Genomic DNA, 21,189 nt, shown 5'->3' with positions numbered 1-21,189 from the left:
GAAGCCTTCGCTCTTCTGGCACACGTTCAACAAACTCACCCCTTTCAAGAAGTGGAAACCGGAAGGCCGCACTTCGGCTGAGGTGTCCGCCGAGAGGAGAACCAGTTTTGTTTCTCGCGCGCTGACCCAGTGCTGAGAACTTGTTTCGGGGGATCCGTGGGGAGCAGAAGGGCGCAGACGCGCCTCAGCGTTCAGAGGCCCGGCTCCCCCTGGAGGGAGGCGAAGGTCGTGAGGCGCGGCCCCGATGTCCACGAGACCCCCTCCGTGATCCGTGCCGAGCCGGCCGGGCCGTGGGAACCAGCGACGACCTCAGGGAAGCCGAGCGGTGACCCCAGCGGGCATCGCCATGACGGGCACGCACCGTGCTGCCCTTCCTGAGGACGGCCCGGATCGCACTGTCACCGTTGCACCGTGGGTTTCCAGGGGGACGGTAGCGATGGGGTTGGTGCGAAGGTGTCTCGCCAGCACCGGGAAGCTCTGCCTCTCTTCCAGTGTTAGGGGACTTCCCGCCACAGCGCACGTGGCCATCGTGTCCCCCGGTGTCCTCTGCATTGTTGCCAAATAGCGCAGGCTGCCTCTTGCCAGATGCGCCCCCCACAGGCTGGAGGGGCGAGCGCCGTGAATCCCTCACGCGGAGGGCAGTCGGGGTCACTGAAGCCTCCTGAAGCTGCCGCTGCTTACGGGAGAGAGTGCCGCGTCCCCCGCGGGCTGGTGTCAACCACCCCCCCCCCCCCCCCGGCGGGCACCCTCCTGCCGGAGTGCGGCGGAAGTCACACGCACTCACACGCTGTGACCTAACAGACTAATCGGACGCACCTGTTTGCGATACGAAACCCCCCACCTGCTTTAATTTTACGATAAATTAAATAACGCACCTGCAGCCGGTGCAAGGCGTTCTTAGAACATCCGAGGTTTTCCCGTCAGTTGTTTTGGCGTCCCCACCAATCCAGTGACGGCGACCCGAACGGTCCGCCCAGAAAGCACGCGGTTCCGAGCAGCCCCCCTCAGGACGCGAAGCCGACTTCTCCTGCATAAACTCCACACACAGCGGGGCCAGCCCCGGCCTTACTGTGCTGTCAGGAGGGTTCCGGAGATCCGTTCCGTAAGAATGAACGAAAAGTACACGTCGCCCCAGACACGGCCGTCCTCTGTCCCGGGGGCCACGTGGGCCGATGCCTGTCGGTCGTCATCTTGTCTTCGCCCGCGTTGTAAAGCCGGATGGAAAGAACTCGGACGCGCGTCTCAAGAAGACGGGCTTCGCAAGGGCGACGACCTTGAAACGCACCCGGGCGCCGGACGGGCAGCGGCGTGGGGACGCCCGCTGCTTCCTGTCTGAGACAGCCCTTGCGGTTTGCTCCACGGCGGCCGTGCTTGACCAGAGGGGTAGCCGTGCCTCCGGGGCCCGGTTCCCCTTCCCTTTCTCCCCCCCCCCACCTCCCCTCCTTCCCAGGGCCGGCCCCAGAGGCGGGTGACGTCACGCGTGGAGCAGGACAAGACCCTGACGTTGGAGCGGGCCTCGGTAAGAACCGTCTGGACATCGGACCAGTCCCGGACCCCGCTCTCCGCCGCGTCGAGGTGCTCGCCCGACGTGTCGTGTCGCCGCGAAGGCCTGGTACTGACCTGTGGCCGCACGCCCCGCCCAGGGGCTGCTTCCGGGGCCCGGAGAGGACGGCGGCGTCCGAGAGGGGGCTGCTCGGGGGGCGCCGTGGCTCTGCGGTTCCGGGCTGCTGTGCATGCGTGCGCCGTTTCGGGTCTGAGGAGAACGCCCCCTTTTATTTTAGTTGCGTTTATGTAACTGACCCTTCTACTAACAAAATGCAATGGTAGATTTCGAAAACCACACTTAACGTGCTTTTTGTGGGCCCCTTAGTAATAGCCGTTAGGAGTCTCTGTGCTAAACGGAGTCGTTAGTCTATACGACAGTTTTGGACAGTTGTTTTTTTTAATCTAAGAAAATTGCTTTAGGGAAGAAAAGAGAAACATTTGCTTCTGTCACATTTTCGATGAGGATTGAATTCAACCGAAGAACCACTTCAGGGCTTCCATTTACTGATATTAATGCGCAGTGAGGAGGGGCTTAAATTCTGTGACCAGGGTTGATTTCCCGGCCCAGCCCCAGCTTCTGGGTGCCACCTGTCCCTCCGTGGATTCTCTAACAGAAGAAGGAAGCTCGGACCCCAGGGCCTTTACGAGGCTGCCCCGTGAACTTGGGACAGTGTGGAGAGTCACACGATCAAATCTCCACCCTGGGTGGATACTGCTTGAAATCGTAGGCGATTTTGAAAACTGAGACTTTTTTTTTTTTTTTAAGGTAGAATGCCTTTGACGTCTTTAAATCTGTCTAACTTGAGTTCTTTTTTTTTTTTTTTTTTTTTACCAAACGCCTGAGTTCTATAAAGAATACGTGGCTCAAGTATTCTAATCGTAGGTTTTTGCCAAACTTTCCTCCTTAATTTAAGTCACGTGTTCCTCTTGGGAAGAAAAAGAGAAGCCAAGAGCCTCCTGTGTGGATTCTGTATGTTTGGGAGTCTTGCTTTTCCCTGTTTGTCTCATTTTAACCCCCCCCCCCCCCTTGCATATTCCGGATGCCCCCCAACCCCCCCCCCCCACACTCACACACAATCACAAAGATGGCACAACACTTTGACAAATTTCACTTATTGTTTGTATTTCAGAATTTGCCAACTCTTTTGGAAGACCACTCAAATGACCGTGAGTCAAAAGTAGCCTTCTCAGTTTTAATCCTACCAAAAATGCACAACAACCTTGCAGTAAATCGTAAGCCATCATAAAATGGGACATTTGTAAAATCCTAGAGAAACACCATTCTGTATCTTTGGCCCACAGATGAGAAAAAGGATGACAGCAATGTGCTAGAGCTTTCGCGGGGTCCCTTCTTCATAGTGTGATTTTCAGTAGATCCCCTCTTTTCCCTGGTAGATCTGATGTTGTTGTTGAAAACATTTCACCCCCGGGCTCCGTGCCGTTTCTGAATATTGTTGTGCCTTTTTATACCTAGTCCAGACAAAGACCAACTCCAAGCCTGTTCAGAAAATCCCCTCGATCCTACGTTGCTGTTGTCTAGACACAAAACAAACGTGCATTTAATTCACTTTGTTTCACGGTGGAAATCTTTTTGTAAAAGCCACAATCCAGCATCTGTAAGTTGGAAATAAATCTCTCCGTGCCCCAATTGCTGGTCTTTCTCAACACAGATAAGTCCACTTATTTACCCGAATAGAGCAGCCCGAGTACCTGGAGTCAGGAAGAGAAGCGTGCTGTATGGTCGTTTTATGGAAGAGAGCAGAAACACATGTGTCCCTCACAGGCCAGCGGTGACAAGTGTGGATAAATGTCCCTTTGATGGCTGACAGGCCAGGGATGCTGGACACAGATCGGCGAGGTCACACCGCTCAAAAGCAGGTGTCCCTGTAATAAGCTTACCCTACAAATGTCCTTGTCAGAATTCCACTCGGCTGGTGCTGTTATCTCAGGATGCGCGCAGCGGAAGTAGAGTTCAAATGGTTTTGAATAGAATAAGCAGCCAACTGTCTGATCTTGAAAAGAGAAACCCGGAAGCTTAAATATTTGATGCAAATATACTTAGCTACAACACGCTTAACTTTATTGTCTTAGTTCTGTCATAGGCATCAACCTTTATATTTAGAAAATCCTTTAACTGATTCTGTAATTTAACAATTGGTCTCTTTTGTAAATATTAGCATCAGTTGTGTTTACCCATTTTGCAAACTTTTAGTAACCTTTTCCTTGATTTTTAACTCATCAACATCAAGACAATGTTGTTAAGCCAAGTGACAGCTTCGAAACTGATGAATTAGCTGTTGACAGCTCAACTATGTTGTCCCAGACGGCTATAACTTGATATGTATTTCTGTTGAATGAAGTTTTTGTAAAAAGAAAAAAAAAGATATTATTTACAATGTTATTTGAATGATTTCTTGTAAATGCTGTGAATCTATATTTGTTGTTTTGTATCTGTATATTAAAGTTAATTTGCCAAACTGGTTCCAGTAATGCATTTGAGTAGTAAAATAAGACTGTGTGTGTGTGTGTGTGTGTGTGTGTGTGGTGTTTAAATTTATTTTTTTAATAGAAAGTGAGTGCTAGGAGGGTTTCTGGATCTACAGCTCATTTCCTGACTGGACAGCGATAGACTTCCTGTCAGTAAAAATTCATCCCTGAATGATCAGGCTTAAACCACTAGACAAGGGTGAGAGGAGGGGTCCCCAGGGGAACAGGGAGGAGCCGCTCGACTGAAGAAAGTCCGCACGTGTTGGAATAAGCCTGGTAAAGCCACACCCAGAGTGAAAAGGCCTTCTCTGTAGGAGCAGCTCTTGGATGGACGGTAGATGAGCCGCACAGGCCTTTACACGCCTTTCGCCTTTCGTCCCGGTCGAGATCGAGCCGCTTCACCAGGAGATCCGCTGCTTACCCTCTGGGGGCGGGGAACATGCCTGAATTTCCTTCTCTAATTAACACTCAGAGAAGTGAAGTAAATAGCCCATTGTTTGCAGTGAAAAGTATCCCCGAGAGGGTTGCCAGGCAGCCCGTCCCCACTGTTTACTCCTAACCTTCACCTCCTTCCCAAACTGCTCTCTCCCTTCCCTTGGGCTGCCCTGGAAGAGGGGGTAGCTCAGGGGCAGGGGACGGGGGAGGGTGAACACTGGGAGTCTGAAAGGCCTCCCCGGGGAGGCTCCCAGGGACCCAGCCGGTGCCATTTGTAGCAACTGGTAAAGAGGGCGGTGGGGGCTTTGCCAGAAGGGCTGAGGGGTAGCCGACCTCGGTGGAGCACAGCCTGCCTTGTGCAGCGGAGAGGCGAGCTGAACTGGGTAATCCTCCCAGGGAGCGTCTGGTCGAAGCGGGGAGACAGGCACATGGAGTTGTGATGAAAGCTCATGGTGAAGTGAAGTGTGCAGTGACGGGGGGGGGGGGGGGGGGGGTGTTCAAGTCGCGGCCTTCGGGTAACGGAGTCCTTCCCTCTGGCGAGTGGCCGGGCGGGAAGGGGGCCCGGGAGGCAAGGCCCAGGCAGCATCCCGGAGGGCCCCCCCAGCCCCGAAGAGCCTGGGCGTGTGGCTTGAATCCAACTGACGGGCCGCGTGAGAAACCGAAGGGGTCGAAGCCGGCTCCCAAAGGACCTGCCAACCGGCGTGAGGTCCTGGGATTTCATTTCGTGGCCGAGGAATGGAAGGCGAGGAAATTGTGTGGGATTTCGGCTCGTGTGGGATTTGCTCAGCTCATCCCGGGGTCGGGGAAAAGGGTGGATTTCGCACCAGGCCAGAGGTGACCTGGGAGACCGTGTCCAGCAGCGGAGACGCTGGAGAAGAGGGCGAGGCTGGACACAGGTGAAGGATGCTCAGCCGTGAGCCCGTCACGCAGCTGTGGAGACGAGATGCGGTTTCCGGGTTCTGCCCCGGGGTGATGGCCGGGTGCTGGTGCCACCGACGGGTGCAGAGAAGAGAGGCTGGGTTGGCGGGGGGCCCGTGTGACTTTCTGGTCTACCCGCTGGACGCTGCGGCTCCAGAGAGAGGTGAGAGCGGGAGGTGCGGGTGGGAGGGAAGCCGAGAGCGGACAGCCCAAGGAGGGGATCGGCCCTGGATCACGCCCGGAGCCCGGACAGGCAGAGGAAGAGGACAGGGGAGGAGACAGGGATGGAGAAGGGGAAGACGAGGGTGACACCGGGTGGGGGAGGGGCAGCCACAGCAGGAGGGAGGAGTTGTCCCCGGGGTCAACGCTCGGGCTGCCCCCTCCCACTAAGAAGTGACCGGAGGTGTCTGGGTGCGTTTACGGGTCAGGAGTTCAGGCTACGGGACGACGGGAGAGAAAGCAGATTAGCTTCTGTCGCCAAACGAAATCCCGCCCTGCCCTGTGAGGCTGGTGTTGCTTTCCCTGCGGTACAGACGAGGAACGGACGCCCGGCGAGTGGAGAGGGTGTTACTTGTGTCCGATGGGACTTGCCCAGCCCGCATCCCCCGTTCTCTGTGTGGCCTCTGCAGTCCAGCTAGGTTGTCCGAGTTGGTTCTCAACAGCCTCTGAAAGACAGCGTTGTGTACGTTTGTCCTCCTGAGGCTATTTCTCGGTTAGAGATCCGTGTTAATGAACTCTGATGGGGGCAAAACGAAACGTTAATGATCACGTGGCGTCCAAAAAACAGTCGCACCGTGTTTCTTTCAGTGGCAGGTGGTGTGTGTGTGAAGAGAACGCGCGTTAAATACCAAGGTACACACGGTGTCTACAATCACAGGACCCACATAGAAGTTGGAGAGATCTCGTTAAATGAAGTCCCTTCCAGGGATCTGGAATCCCAGCAATCTGTCGTCCTGTTGGCCCGCAATTGGCCCAAGGTCGGCGGGGAGGCGGCCGAAGCGAAGGCACAAACGTCACTTTACGGAAAGACACCGGCCGTGGGGATTCCTTCTTCCAGACTCGGAAGTGTACTTCGCTTTCTCTCCCTTGATTAAAAAGGACAGGGGGGTGAAGAGCCGAGTCTTCTGAACAGATAGTGCTAGAAGACGCTACCTGACTCCAGTCTGGCTGCAAGTTTTGAAGCTCTTCCAAAACATCTTGTGCCTTCCTCGGTTCCCTCCCCTTCCTGCTGTTTTGCAGATACATCCACTAGGGAATTATGTGGCAGGAAGGCGTGATTTTATTTAGTGAGCCCTTGAGTCCTGGTTTGTGCAGCCCCTGCATGCAGCCCGTGGCCCTGGGGTTCAGGTAAGCGCGTTGGGAAACCGCTGCTTTGGTTTCGATTTAAGGCATGGGAGTCCTAAAGCAGCTCTTAATCCGTGTGTGACGATCGTGCTCAGTTATTGGCGAGCTAGGCAGCTGTCTGCCGAGTTTTGGGTAGGAAAGGAGCAAGCCGGTTTCAGAATTCATTTGCGGAAGAGGTGAACAGGAGACAAAAGCAGATCTTGAGGCTCTTCCAGAACCCTGCAAACTGGCTGGGAGGAGGGATGAAGCTACAGGAGAAGTCGTTAAGAGTAGACCCTCCCCGAGAGCTTTCTAGAGGAGCTCGTAGATTATTTGGCACAAATTTGAGCGTGTGCATGTTTGTACGGATGGCCGTACTTCATCACTTACACGGCGTAGCCTGAAAACAAGCCCCTCAACATACGTTAAAGAAGAAATACAATGTGCAGGGCATGTGGAAGAAAAGGTACTCGATGAGCGACAGTCTTTTGATTTTTAGGTTCGTGAAGTGCCAAGTCGGGGAGGGGTGTTCGGGGTTGTTTCTTCTCTCGCGTGTTACACGCGAGAAACAGCAGGAGCTCGGAGGCTGGGAGACCCACTGTGCGCCGCTCAGCTCGACTCTGGCAGGTCTTTTATTAAACCGAGTGACCTTAACCAGAAGCTCGGTAGTGAAGGCACCGTGTAGGTCAGGCAAAGGAGACACAACCCAGAAACCTGGTCAGGACCTGTTGCGGGGGGTCTAAAAAACCGTAGCTCCAAAGTCCTTTGCGGTCTGTGTCCCTCTGCCCACCGCCCACCCCCGGGGCAGTGTGTCAGGTCTAGGAGATCACAGCAGAATCCCAGGGTCCTCGGGCCCCGCGGGTTGGGGGTTCGGTGGGAGGGTCGCGTCTGTTGCCTGTGATTCACACGGATCCGGCTCAGGCAGCGACCGTGGTCGCTTGTTTAATCTCTCGCCTGGAGGGCTGCATATCCAGCGAGTGCTCGGCAACTCTGCCGCCTGGGCCCACGACGCATGGCCCCCGACCTTCCTCGCTGGGATAAATTACACCCCTGTGGCAGCAGGCGCCTCGCGTTAGTCAAGACGTGGGCTTAGCAGTAGGGAGGGAGACCCCAAATAACAGTGGCTCCAGCAGCAGGCTTGTGATGTACTTCTCTCTCGTGTCAGAGAGGGCCGGCGGGGCGGGTCTGGTCTGCTTGGCCGTCAGGGACCAGAGATTTTCTATCCCCGAGGGGTGGCTCTCCTTCAAGGAGTCCCAAGACGTCTCACCAGCCCCCCTACCCACCCACGCACACCCCAGCCGCAGGGAGGGGCAAGGGGCCCGGGGAGGGTAGAGCAGCCCTCCTCCCCGTGAAGCCTGTGGTCCTTGCACAGATCCCTCTTGTTCATTCCCACCGGCCAGAATCCAGTTTCCTCGTATTTTCCAGGCCTCTGCAAGGGAGGCTGGGAAATGTCCACTGCGGGCAGCCACATGCCGCCTCAAATTTCTATTACGGGGAGCAAGGGGAGGAGGGGGGGGTTGGAGAAACTAGTGATCTCCACCGAAGGCATCGACACGGATTAGATTTAATACCCAGCCACACCCCCAAAGGCTGCGTCGCCCACATTTGGAGCCAGGATATTTCTTTCGAAAGTTCTTTTTTTCTCTCTCTTTTTAACTCATTCAACAAATAATTGTTGGTGATGTACTGAAAATAAGCAAGCGGAAAGATGCAGTGCCTGTCCTTATAACCTAGGGTGGCGCCTAATAAGTGCTCCCTAGTCTAGGTGCAGTGTGGAGATGGGGTGGGGGTGGCAGTGATCCAGGTGAGAGAAGGGAGGGGGAAGGGGGAGGGAAGGGCGGGAGAGAAGCGTTCCTAGCTGTCGCGCATTCTGGAGAAACACGTAGAGGAATTAAAAGGTGCATCAATTCCACGACGCATAGTGCAATTAAACCGAGTGCATCAATTGTGGGCTGAACTAACGAAACTGAGGATCCAATTTATGGCTTTGTAAGAAGTACAAACGCAACTTTTTATTTTTACTAATGACGTATTAATATAACGTCTACTGTATTCCTTGTGCAAACCCTCACGTCCCTCTTCTCGATTTTCGTATTAAAGATAGTGCCATAGCTTATTTCCCTGCTTATTTGGGAGCAGAGCATATTTGGTTATTCACAGTCATCTGTTGAAGGTTGTCTGTGTGCTAGGCTTGAGGTCTAAGCAGGTGCTCAAAACCAGAGAAATAAATGACAGGGGGGGCCTGGGTGGCCCAGTCGGTTAAGCGTCCGATTTCGGCTCAGGTCATGATCTCATGGCTTGTGAGTTCGAGCCCCGCGTCGGGCTCTGTGCTGACAGCTCGGGGCCTGGAGCCTGCTTCGGATCCTGTGTCTCCCTCTCTCTCTGCCCCTCCCTCACTCATGCTCTGTCTCTCTCGAAAATAAATAAACATTAAAAAAAAATTACAGAAGGATGGATGTTCGCTCTTCCCTAGCTGGAGGACAAAATGGAGTTTACCCTAATTTGATACCTTTATGATCTTGAGATCTTTTTATTATTGAAATAATTGTAATACATTTTGAAAAAATTTAAAAGGAAAAATATAGACCCTTTAGCAGAGGTTGGTCTGTGCCATTTCGATTCAACTATGACCAGTCACTTCTGAGTTAAACAAAAGAGGATGGTGTAGATTATTTATGGAATTTGGCTCCAAGAAAACAATTCAATTTCCTGAAATGGTGTAAGTTTGTGACTTCAAAAGGAAACATCTGTATTTTCTTGTCTAAAAATACTTTGCCATCAAACTGGACGCTGTGATATTTAGAAGTTTCCATAAGATGGCGATATAATCCTAGACAAGTCTAGCTGGTTTTAATATTTATCTAGAAATATTTAAAATTTTTTTTTTCAACGTTTATTTATTTTTGGGACAGAGAGAGACAGAGCATGAACGGGGGAGGGGCAGAGAGAGAGGGAGACACAGAATCGGAAACAGGCTCCAGGCTCCGAGCCATCAGCCCAGAGCCCGACGCGGGGCTCGAACTCACGGACCGCGAGATCGTGACCTGGCTGAAGTCGGACGCTTAACCGACTGCGCCACCCAGGCGCCCCTAGAAATATTTTAATAGACACTGTAAAAAAGCATTTTTTAAAAAGGAAAAACCCTCATAACCCTGCTATTCTAAAGCAGCCATATTCATTTGGATATATTTGGTCCTAGTTTTTGTCGATATGCATATAGAATTACATAGGTACCTGTGTAATTCATAATGTACATGCCATTTTATTCTACTCTTTAAAAATTCAACATCAGGGTGCCTGGGTGGCTCAGTCGGTTAAGTATCCGACTTCAGCTCAGGTCACAATCTCGCATTTTGTGAGTTCGAGCCCCGCGTCGGGCTCTGTGCTGACGGCTCGGAGCCTGGAGCCAGCTTCAGACTCTGTGTCTCCCTCCCTCTCTGCCCCTCCCCTGCTCATGCTCGCGTTCTCTCTCTCTCTCTCTCTCTCTCTCTTTCTGAAAAATAAACAAAAATTTTTTTAATGAAACACAACATATATCTTTCACATATTTTATTTCTACATGACCTACATAATTATTTCAGGGGCTACATAATATTATACCCAAGCAGCACGGATGGAAGCACATTATGCAGTATGCACTTTTGCACCAAGACAGATAATGTCATGGCTAATATGTTTGGCAAACAAATGTTGGATTATTAAGAATTTTCGGCACGAGATCACTAAGTTTAAGATATGAACGTCTTTCCTCTTTATCTGAAAGGTTGTGCGGATGGACGTCGCCTTCAGGGCTGTATAAGGGTCTGGGTTCTGACCTGCTTCCCTAGCCTCATGTTATTATTTTCTTCTCCAAATTTTACTTTAAATTATGTTAGTTAACATATGGTGTCATAGTGGTGATTCAACACTTACATACAACACCCAGTGCTCATCATCACAAGTGCCCCCAGTACCCATCGCCCACCTAGCCTGTCTCCCTCCTTCCTCCCTCCAGCAACGCTCAGTTTGTTCTCTATCATTAAGTGTCTCTTACGGTTTGCTTCCCTCTCTTTTTTTTCTCCCCCTTCCTATATGTTCATCTGTTTTGTTTCCTAATTCCAATGAGTGAAACCGTATGGTATTTATCTTTCTCTGACTTATTTGGCTTAGCATAATATCTTCTAGCTCCATCCATGTCATTGCAAACAGCAAGATTTCATTTTTTCATGGCTGAGTAATATTCCATTGTGTGTGTGTGTGTGTGTGTGTGTGTGTATATCACATCTTTTTTAATTAAAAAATTGTTTATGTTTACTTTTGAGAGAAAGGCACAGAACGTGAGTAGGAGAGGGGCAGAGAGAGAGAGGGAGACACAGAATCCTAAGCGGGCCCCAGGCTCTGAGCCGTCAGCACTGAGCCCGACGTGGGGATTGAACCCACGAACCATGCGATCGTGGTCTGAGCTGAAGTCAGGCACTTAACCGAGTGAGCCACCCAGGTGCCCCTATACCACATCTTCTTTACCCGTTCATCAGTTGACGGACACTTGGGTTCTTTCCATTAATTTGACTATTGTTGATAGTGCTGCTATAAACATCCGGGTGCGTGTGCCCCCTTGAATCTGTATTTTTTTATCCTTCGGGTAGATACCTAGTAGTCCAGTTGCTGGATCGTAGGGTAGTTCTATTTGTAACTTTTTCAGGAAACTCCATACCGTTTTCCAGCGTGGCTGCACCAGTTTGTATTCCCACCAATGGTGTAAGAGGGTTACACCCCTTCTCCACATCCTTGCCAACATTTGTTGTTTCCTGTGTTGTTAATTTTAGCCATTCTGACAGGTGTGAGGTGACGTCTCATCAGGATTTTGATTTGTATTCATGTGATGATGAGCGATGTTGAGCATCTTTTCATGTGTCTGTTACCATCTGAGTATCTTCTTTGGAAAAATGTCTATTCGTGTCTTCTGCCCAGTTCTTCACTGGATTATTTGTTTTTTGGGTGTTGAGTTTGATGATTTCTTTATAGATTTTGGATACTAACCCTTTATCTGATATGTCACTTGCAGATATCTTCTCCCATTTCGTAGGCTGTCTTTTAGTTTTGCTGATTGTTTCCTTCACTGTGCAGAAGCTTTTTGTCTTGATAAAGTCCCAATAGTTCATGTTTGCTTTTGTTTCCCTTGCCTCTGGCGACACGTCTAGTAAGAAGTTGCTGTGGCTGAGGTCGTAGAGGTTGCTGCCTGTGTTCTCCTCTAGGAGTTTGATGGTTTCTTGTCTCACATTTAGGTCTTGCATACATTGTGAATTTATTTTGTGTGTGGTGTAGGAAAGTGGTACGGTTTCATTCTTCTGCGTGTCGCTGTCCCGTTTTCCCAGCACCATCTGTTGAAAAGACTGTCTTTTTTCCATTGGATATTCTTTCCTGCTTTGCCAAAGATTAGTTAACCATATCGTTGTGAGTCCATTTCTGGGCTTTTTATTCTGTCCCGTTGATCTATGTCTGTTTTCATGCCAGTACCAGACTGGCTTGATCACTACAGCTTTGTAATATGGTTTGAAGTCTGGAGTTGTGATGCCTCTGGCTTTGGTGTTCTTTTTCAGGATTGCTTTGGCAATTCGGGGTCTTTTGTGGTTCCATACAGATTTTAGGATTATGTGTTCTAGCTCTGTGAAAAATGCTGGTGGTATTTTGATAGGGATGGCATTGAATGTGTAGATTGCTTTGGGTAGCATTGACATTTTAACAATGTTTTTTCTTCCAATCCATGAGCACAGAATGTTTTTCCATTTCTTTGCATCTTCAATTTCCTTCATAAGTTTTCTATAGTTTTCAGCTTACAGATCTTTTACATCTTTGGTTAGGTTTATTCCTAGGTCTCTTATGAGTTTTGGTGGAATGATAAACACAATTGATGCCTCGGTTTCTTTTCCTCTGCATATTGGCGTATAGAAATGCAACAGATTTCTCGACATTGATCTTATATCCTGTGACGTTGCCGAACTCATGTATTAGTTCTAGCAATTTTTTGGAGTTGGTGTTAAAGCACAGCCAAAACCCGGCACCCAAGGTTTGCCGCCCTCAGCTGGCATCTCTGTTCTTATGCCAGTGAGTAGAGCGGCAGGCTGGTGCCCACGGGGTCTTTCTGTCCCAGGAGAGGCCAGTCCACCTCTCCCAAATGCACTTCAAGCCAGGGAACTGTCTCTCCTTGTGCAACCCAAGAGATCCTCAGACCATGCTGCCCGCTTCGGACCTCCACACTCCACACTCCTTCCCCACTGGAGCACCGCCAGGCCCACTGGGCGCAAAGCTGGTGATGGCGCTGACCTGGGTAACTTCAGACTTTGCGCTCTGCGGCTCATAAAAGCTTGTGGTGGTTAGCCCCTCTTCTTTTCCCAGTGGTTTGGGGGAAGGTTTATTCCTCTGAGATCCCTTAGGTGCACCTTCACTCTTTCTCTCCCCCTCTCTCTCTCTCTCTCACTCCCCTCTCCGTGATCAGGGCTCCCTCCCCTCCGCAGCACACACGTTCTTTTCTCCCCGAGGTCAACTCTCCGCGGCTCCCACCGTCCACACTGGGGTTGCTTTTCTAGCTCTAGCTGTGCAGCCTGGCCCTCTCAGTTCAGATCGGCTTCTCATGTATTCAACTGATTTGATATTCATCTAGCTGTGTTCGAATGTTCGAGGGATGAAGCGAGCTCAGGCTACCCCGCTGCCGTCTTAACCCGTCCTCTGTGTGACACGATTCTCAGGTTATTATTATTTTTATGTCCTAAAGTGTCTGCCATGGCACACGCATTTCATTCAACGCATATTTATTCAACACAGTGCTGCAGGCTTAATACTGAGCACTAGGAGTACAGTAAGGAGAAAAATGCAGTCAGACTTCAGTCATACGGTGACGTAAGTAAGGGTAGCCCTGTACTACGGTGCCGTGAAAGAGAGGCATCGGTGTGGCGCCCCCCTCCCGGGGAGATCTGATGTAGTCAAGAGCGTCCCACGAATCCTGTGTGCACACTACCGTAGGGTCTTGCCAGTGTGTTCTCTCTGCCTAGAACACTTGGCCTGATTCGCTGCTCTGCTCCTTTAGATCTCATTGCAAACCTCACCACCCGGCGTGGCCTTCGCTCCTGATGGGGTTGGAAAGCAAATCAAAAACTCGCAGTGGGGCCTCGCAGTGTACTTTGCAAACTGCCTGTTCCTTCGTGTGTGTGTGTGTGTGTGTGTGCGCGCGCACGCCCTTCATGGTGGTTTCCTGTAGAGTCAAAAATCTAACTCAGAGCATATGTCTCATCACAGTAGGACAGCGTGGAATGCTTTACTGTTTTTCATTCTATTTATTTTTTATTGTAAAGTAAACATTGCATAAAACTTACCACTTTACCCGCTTTTAAGCGTCCAGTTCAGTGGCTTGAAGTATGTTCACGTTGTTCGACTGTCTCCGCGGTCCGCTTTCAGAGCTTTTCCGTCTTCCCAACCCGAAACTCTGTCCCCGTTAGCTCCCCCTCCCCTTCCCCCAGCCACTGGCTCCCCCTGTTCTGCTTTGTGTCCCTGGGAATTCGACTACTCTAGGGCCCTCATACGAGTGGAATCGGAGAGTATTGGTCCCGTCCGGCTTATTTCACGTTGCACAATGTCTTTAAGGTTCATCCGTGTTGTAGTATACGCGTCAGAACGTCCCTCCTTTTCAAGGCTGAGGAGCATCCCATCGTGTGTGTAAACACATCTTGTTCATTCACGTGTCGGCGGCCGTGTGGGTTGTTCCCACCTTCGGGCTCCTGTGACTAGAGCTGGTGTGAACACGCGTGTCCAAGTATGTCGGAGTCTCTGCTTCGAGCTCTTGTGCGTGTCTACCCCGAACTGGGGTTGCCGGATCAAATGCTAATTCTGTGTTTGCTTTACTGTTGAACATGTGCTTTTCACGCACTTTGCAGTCAACCTTGGTTCTTACAGCAGCGCCGAGAAGCGAGTATCATTCCCTTCTCTGGCTCCAAAAAGCGGTTTGCCCCAAGTGGAGCGGAGTGGTAAATGCGAGTATTTGACTTGGAACTCGGCTTTCCCCCTGACCATTCGCCATTCAGAGTGGTCCCAGTCACGTGGGTTCCTTTCAAGAACGATGGCCTTCTGATTGTGAGAAGCTTCGTCTGCTAGCGGCTTCTGCCCTTACCGGTCTCGGCCATCCTGTCCAAGGTCGATCGGGAGTGGCGCCCGTGCCCCACGGCAAGGAGCAGAGGCTGTGTCTGTGGCCCCAGAAACAAAGGCCTTTCCTTCTGGTCTGTGTTTCCCTCTCTCAGCTCAGCTCCATCATCTGAAACATGAGGACCTGGTTGCTTCTGCTCGCCGGCGGGATCTGCATGGGAAACGTGAACGCACAGGACACGTGCAGGCAGGGGCACCCTGGCGTCCCTGGGAATCCCGGTCACAACGGTTTGCCCGGGAGAGATGGACGAGACGGAGCAAAGGGCGACAAGGGAGAGGCAGGTACTCACCACTTGGTGGCCTCCAGCTACCCTTCCATGTACCCGTCCGTTCCTCTTATTCATTCATTCATTCATTCATTCGTTCATTCATCACCAGTGTAGTCATCACCTGCCCGCTCCCCCTCCTTCATTCATGCACCCCTTGCTGAGAAAGCAGTGACCGAGAGCCCGCTCCAGGCCAGATTCTGGGGTACTGTGCAGGACAAGACCAACACGGCTCCCCCCTCCACCGGACGTTCTCATCTAGTGGGGACAACTGCTTTTGGGCCATCACCTCTGATACTACAGGCCGTCTTCAGAAGCACATGGTGTAGATCTTTCTGCCTCAGATGGCAGGTATGGTGGGTCTTTGGCACTTGGAGCATATAGAGAAATCTGACCGCTAAATATTTAGCAGAGAGCGCCTGGCTGCGCTGCACGGGAGAGCTAGGGCCTTGCCACACGGTGAGGCAGGTGACATGGCGTGACAGAGAATACCACAGCAGATGGTCACTGAAGCCACACGGCGCGACTCAGGTGTTGGGACCTGCCCCAGGGTCTGGGGATCTGGGGTCAGGATGCAGCCTCTGGGAAGGAGATCTGCAAAAGCCAGGATACGTGAGTGGATTCCATGACACCAACTGACAGGCTTGGTTCTTGAGCCTGGGTCTGACCGTAGGGTCACAAACTGAAACGTAAGCGGATTGGTCTATCTGGGTACAGGGGGAAAACATCAAAACTCCGATTGACATTCTAAAAGATAAATTTGGAGGGCGCCTGGGTGGCTCAGTCGGTCGAGCGTCCGACTTCGGCTCAGGTCATGATCTCGCGGTTTGTGGGTTCAAGCCCCGCGTCGGGCTCTGTGCCGACAGCTCGGAGCCTGGAGCCTGCTTCGGATTCTGTGTCTCCGTCTCTCTCTGCCCTTCCCCTGCTCACGCTCAGTCTCTCTCTCTCTCTTTCTCAAATATAAAACGTTAAACAAAATTAAAAAAATAAAAGGTAAATTTTGATGAAAAAAATTGAGCTTTGAAAATATTTCCTATATGAATTGACTTGGGTGGCTTCGCGTGGTCCCTTTGGACAGGTCACGTGAAGCTAGAAGCATGTGCTGTGGGAGGAGCGAGAGCCCTCACACGTTCATCGTCCGTCCGTGTACTGTGGCGTATTGTGGTTACGTGTGCCCAGCCCGAGGGACTTTCAAATTGTACTGTCGAACTCCCACGAACGGGTGGGCGCCCGAAATACTTCTGCAAAGAAATCGAAGATTGAAGGTCGACTCGATGAGGCAGACGTTCAAGAATCACACAAAAATAGCGCTGTCATTTCTCTTCTTAGCGTGACCTTTTCCAGTGCGTGTGAGTGGGAGAAAACAATGATGAACTAGTCAGACATCTGACAAGATGTCTGACAAAAACCTAGAGATTTTTAAGACTTGGGACATAGGGATATACATTTACATTCATTAGAATGAATCTCATCCCAATTATAAACTGTACCATGAGATATCAGTCATTGATAGAAACACCCCAATTAAATTAGACATTTCAGGACTCTGTGGGGAACCTGAGCACAAACCACGGTCATTTTCCCTCCCTCTTGCTATTTCAGAATCCTATCAGAAGATTAGATATTCCTCTGGCTATTTTAAAAACGGTTGAAATGATACACAGAAAGTAACTTCAGGATGAACTAAAAGGTGCTTTGCCAGCAAATGCTGTTGGAATATGGATTTTTTAAATGATTATTGTATTTTAGAGGGTGGGGGGAGGGGCAGAGAGAGAGGGCGAGAGAATCCCAAGCAGGCTCCGTGCTGGCATGGGTGGGTGGCTCGATCTCACGATCGTGACCTGAGCTGAAATCGAGAGTCAGTCGCTTAACCGACTGAGCCACCCGGGCCCCCCTGGAATATGGGTTTGTAAAAAGCCTTTGTTAAGTTTTGGAGAAATGAATATTAGAACAAATTACTTCGTATGGGGAGTCAGCTGTAGAGCTGAATGAAAGTCTTGGTGTTTTTAGGTTTCTGTGCTCACGGCATTTGCTAATCCAGGGGATCTGTTGGGTGGGCTGGATGAAGCAGAGGGCCACCCGCCATCTCTCCTGCCACTGCCCTGCAGACGGGCTCTGCGGGGTCTCCGATGGGTGACATCTCTAGTAGAGCCCATGTCACTTTTGGCATTAGACCAGTCTCATTTCTGGGTAGTCAACAGCCCAGTGCAAGTAAATGGCCAAACCTCAACCTTGATGAACTCCACTCCTCTACCTTCCCCTCCCACTGGGACCACAGTGTGTGTGCTGTGTGTGTGCATACACATACACGGGATACACTCGTGTCTTCATGATTCCTTCAACTTTTGCTCCTACTGTCCTTCCTTACAGCAAGAGCTGCCTTTGATTCCAGAGATGTTGACTTACAACATGGGAAGTTGGAGCTCAGGGTTGCCTGTTCTGAGCTCAAAATTCATGTGTGGTCGGCAAAACCTCACTTCCCTGATGTTCCCAGTGGGGTCGGCCATGCCACCTTAATGGGTGACATCTACCACCACTCTAAGGTGCTGGAGAGATCCTTCCAGAATCCTTTCTTCCGTCCCCAATAGCGCCAGGTAACCACAGTCATCTGTGTTTTCACAGGAGGCTAGTGAACCTTCCACCCCATTCTATACAAGATAGAAAAAGAGCGGAAGTGAGGCACCCAGTGCCTCCAACAGTCAGTCGCTACCCAAGTTCAATTCACGAGGGGAAAACGTAATTGTGATCATCTGTGCACATATTACCTTCCTGTCTTGTCTTCCTGGAGCTGGGTGCTTGGGACGTCCACTCAATTCATTTCATAATTCACTTCTTTTACACAACTCACATCTGCCTCTCTCCACCGGCACTTCTGCAAAAGACAGTGTGTGCATCGCGGGGGTGGGGGCACACTCCCAGGACTCTTCGGTCTATACCCCCGATGGAGACCGATGTTCAGGAAACGCGGAATTAGGATTCTAACCCTTGTCTATTTCCTTCTCTTTCACCTAGGAGAACCAGGACATCCTGGTGGTCCAGGGAAAGATGGAATGAATGGAGAGAAAGGAGAACGAGGTCAGAAATCGTGTTCCGTTTCGCCACCCTCTAATTCTGAGCCGTCAGTGACTTAGGCATTTGGCGCTCACCAAGGACAAGTAGCCGTTGTAGCCTCTGAGGATGATCCAACAATAAGGACAGCACGGCCCTCGATCTCTAGAAGTTCATGATTCTTTTTCTGTCAAGGGTCAGATAGTGAATAATTTCAGCTTCCCGGGCCATATGGTCACAACCGTAGTGAAAAGCAGCCATAGATGCGACGTAAGTGGGGCTGTGTTCCGGCGAAACTCCATGAAAACTAAAAAGCTGGATTTTATATAATTCTTAAGCATTATTTCTAGGGCAGAATTTTATTTGTGACCACTTAAAAATGCAAACCATTCGTCGCCTGTGGGCCGGATAAAAACACGCGTGAGTCTGGATTTGGCTCACGGGCCGTAGTTCGCTGAAGCCTGTTTTAGTGGGTGGACGCGGGGGAATGACGCTAAAGTTTGACTCCGGGCTTCTGGCAACAGTGCATGAGAAGGTGGCGCTGGAATTGGGCCTGGGAGGGTGAGGAGGGCTCTGCCAGTTGTGACTGATGGGGGGAGAGAGAATGGTCTCAAGGGCAAACACTTTGTGCCAGGTTGCTCTGAGTGCTTTTCACGTATCTTTTTTTTTTTATTAAAAAAAAATTTTTTTTAATGTTTATTTCTGAGACAGAGAGAGACAGAGCATGAGGTGGGGAGGGGCAGAGAGAGAGGGAGACAGAATCCGAAGTAGGCTCCAGGTTCTGAGCTGTCAGCACAGAGCCCGACGCGGGGCTCGAACTCACGGACTGTGAGATCGTGACCTGAGCCGAAGTCGGACGCTCAACCGACTGAGCCACCCAGGCGCCCCATCTTTTCACGTATCTTTAAGTTTATTTATTTTGAGAGAAAGAGAGGGAGAGAGAGCACACGTGCATGAGGGGCAAAGAGAGAGGGAGAGCGCAAGAATCCAAGCGGGCCCCCGCACTGTCAGCACACAGCCCAGTGCGGGGCTCGAACTCCTGAGCCGTGAGATCATCGCCTGAGCCAAAACCAGGAGTCTAACGCTTCACCGACTGAGCCACCCAGGTGCCCCGATTTCCACATATCGACTCGATACAACAGCCTATAAATGAGGTGGTATTATTGTCTCAGTTTTACAGATGAGGCATCAGAGGTGTAGGTGGCTGACTGGCTTGTCCCGCTGTGTCTGCGTGGAGGAGACAGGAAGGAGTCTTGGCATTTGGCTCCAGAACCCGTGCTCCTCACCACGGCTCTCCAGTCGGGCTGGAGGAGCCGGGGGGCCCTGAGGGGCCTGTTCAGTCCCGTGAGGGGTTTTTTTAGAAGATGTCACAGAACGAGAGCTGAGTGGCGGGTCACTGGAGGCAGCTTGAGTTCGTCTGCCTTTCCGAAGACCTGTGCCCAAGGGTCGGCCGTGTGTAGTGGCCAGAGTCGACTCTGTGGTGGGTAAGGAGCTGGAACTTCTAATGCGGACCCCGACGCCACCGTAGCGGACAGGAGTACGAAGGGGTTTTGTGTGCACGCACGCGCGTGTGAGCGGGTGTGGATGCCACGCACGCGCTTTAGGAGTAATGTTCGGACCCGGAGCATCTTCTGTACTTGCACTGCTTTATCTCCTCCATGTGCTCGAGAAAAGCCAAAGCTGGCTTTGCAAGGTGACGTGTCGCAAGTCATCTTTTCCTTTATTCTCTCTTTCTCCGCCTAGGAGCAGACGGAAAAGTCGAAGCCAAAGGCATCAAAGGCGATCAAGGCTCCCAGGGACCCCCAGGAAAACACGGGCCCAAGGGATTTGTTGGTCCCATGGGAGAGAAAGGCCTCCAGGGGGAGACTGGCCCTCGAGGGCCAAAGGGGGAGAAAGGCGACGTGGGGCCCACTGGTCCTCAGGGGCTACAGGGCCACACTGGGCCTTCGGGGCCAACTGGTCTACCTGGCCCCATGGGCCCCGTCGGAAAGCCTGGCCCCAAGGGAGATGCTGGGCCCCTCGGGCCCCAGGGGGAGCCGGGAGTCCGGGGGATGAGAGGCTGGAAAGGGGACCGAGGCGAAAAAGGGAAAATCGGCGAGACTCCCGTCTTGCCCAAAAGCGCTTTCACGGTGGGCCTCACGGTACTGAGCAAGTTTCCGGCTTCAGATGCGCCCATTAAATTTGATAAGATCCTGTACAACGAATTCAATCACTACGATGTAGCCACGGGGAAATTCACTTGCCACGTTGCCGGGGTCTATTACTTCACCTACCACATCACTGTCTTCTCCAGGAACGTTCAGGTAGCTTTGGTCAAAAATGGGGTAAAAATCCTGCACACCAAGGACGGCTACATGAGCTCAGAGGACCAGGCGTCTGGAGGCATCGTGCTGCCCCTGAAGCTGGGGGACGAGGTGTGGATGCAGGTGGCAGGAGGGGAGAGGTTTAACGGCTTGTTTGCGGATGAGGACGATGACACAACTTTCACGGGCTTCCTTCTGTTCAGCCAGTGACGGGGAGGCGGTTAGACTCTGCTCACCACCCATCGGAGACGGCTTCGTGAAAATGCTGTCCGATGATTCTACTCTACGAAGCACCCTCATTACTGTAATCATCACAGAGCGGCACCCAAGTGCTCGTGTCGGGGCGCCCGGCTGGCTCAGCTGGGGGGGGCCTTGCAGCTCTCGATCTCGGGGTTGTGAGTTCAAGCCCCGTGTTGGGTGTAGAGATTACTTAAGAATAAAATCTTCAAAAGATGCCTGCATCATCTATTATAATTCATTTATGAGTTTTCATCGTTCCCCTTATCCGGAGAATCCTTTGCACGCGTGTTTCTCATGGGACCAGTGTTCTGATAACGCTAGTTAGTTCTTGAAGGAGCCGCATCAGGACTTACCCCTCATCTGAATTTCTGGGGACACCAGGAAGCGTCCAAGCGCTCATTCCATGTAGTAGCTAACACAAGGCGTAAGCTGGTGACGAGTCATTCCAGAAA

At 51.3% G+C, this 21,189-nt stretch overlaps 2 protein-coding genes across 3 annotated transcripts in view; both read left to right on the top strand.

The window, feature by feature from the left end:
- Positions 1–4,026, top strand: part of SPATA13 (spermatogenesis associated 13) — a 151,208-nt gene extending 147,182 nt beyond the window's left edge. The window contains 1 exon segment of the mRNA XM_032592630.1: positions 2–4,026. Coding sequence (XP_032448521.1) covers positions 2–136 — 135 coding nt within the window. The 3' untranslated portion in view covers positions 137–4,026.
- A 2,467-nt stretch (positions 4,027–6,493) lies between these two features.
- On the top strand, positions 6,494–20,882 carry C1QTNF9 (C1q and TNF related 9). Of its 2 annotated transcripts, XM_030307922.1 has the most exons (5): positions 6,494–6,732; positions 14,976–15,162; positions 18,159–18,221; positions 19,938–20,608; positions 20,701–20,882. In XM_030307922.1, exons 2-5 carry the CDS (start codon positions 14,997–14,999, stop codon positions 20,755–20,757), a joined length of 957 nt encoding a protein of 318 aa, XP_030163782.1. In that variant the 5' UTR covers positions 6,494–6,732; positions 14,976–14,996; the 3' UTR covers positions 20,758–20,882. The 2 variants fall into 2 exon arrangements, with proteins under 2 accessions (XP_030163782.1, XP_030163773.1); XM_030307913.1 differs by having other exon boundaries at positions 19,938–20,882.
- The last annotated feature ends 307 nt before the right edge of the window (positions 20,883–21,189 follow it).

This window comes from Lynx canadensis, chromosome A1 (genome assembly GCF_007474595.2).
Source record: "Lynx canadensis isolate LIC74 chromosome A1, mLynCan4.pri.v2, whole genome shotgun sequence".
Classification (NCBI taxonomy): Eukaryota; Metazoa; Chordata; class Mammalia; order Carnivora; family Felidae; genus Lynx; species Lynx canadensis.
Note: the sequence above shows the minus strand (reverse complement) of the source record. Positions and strands in the feature narration are given on the sequence as shown.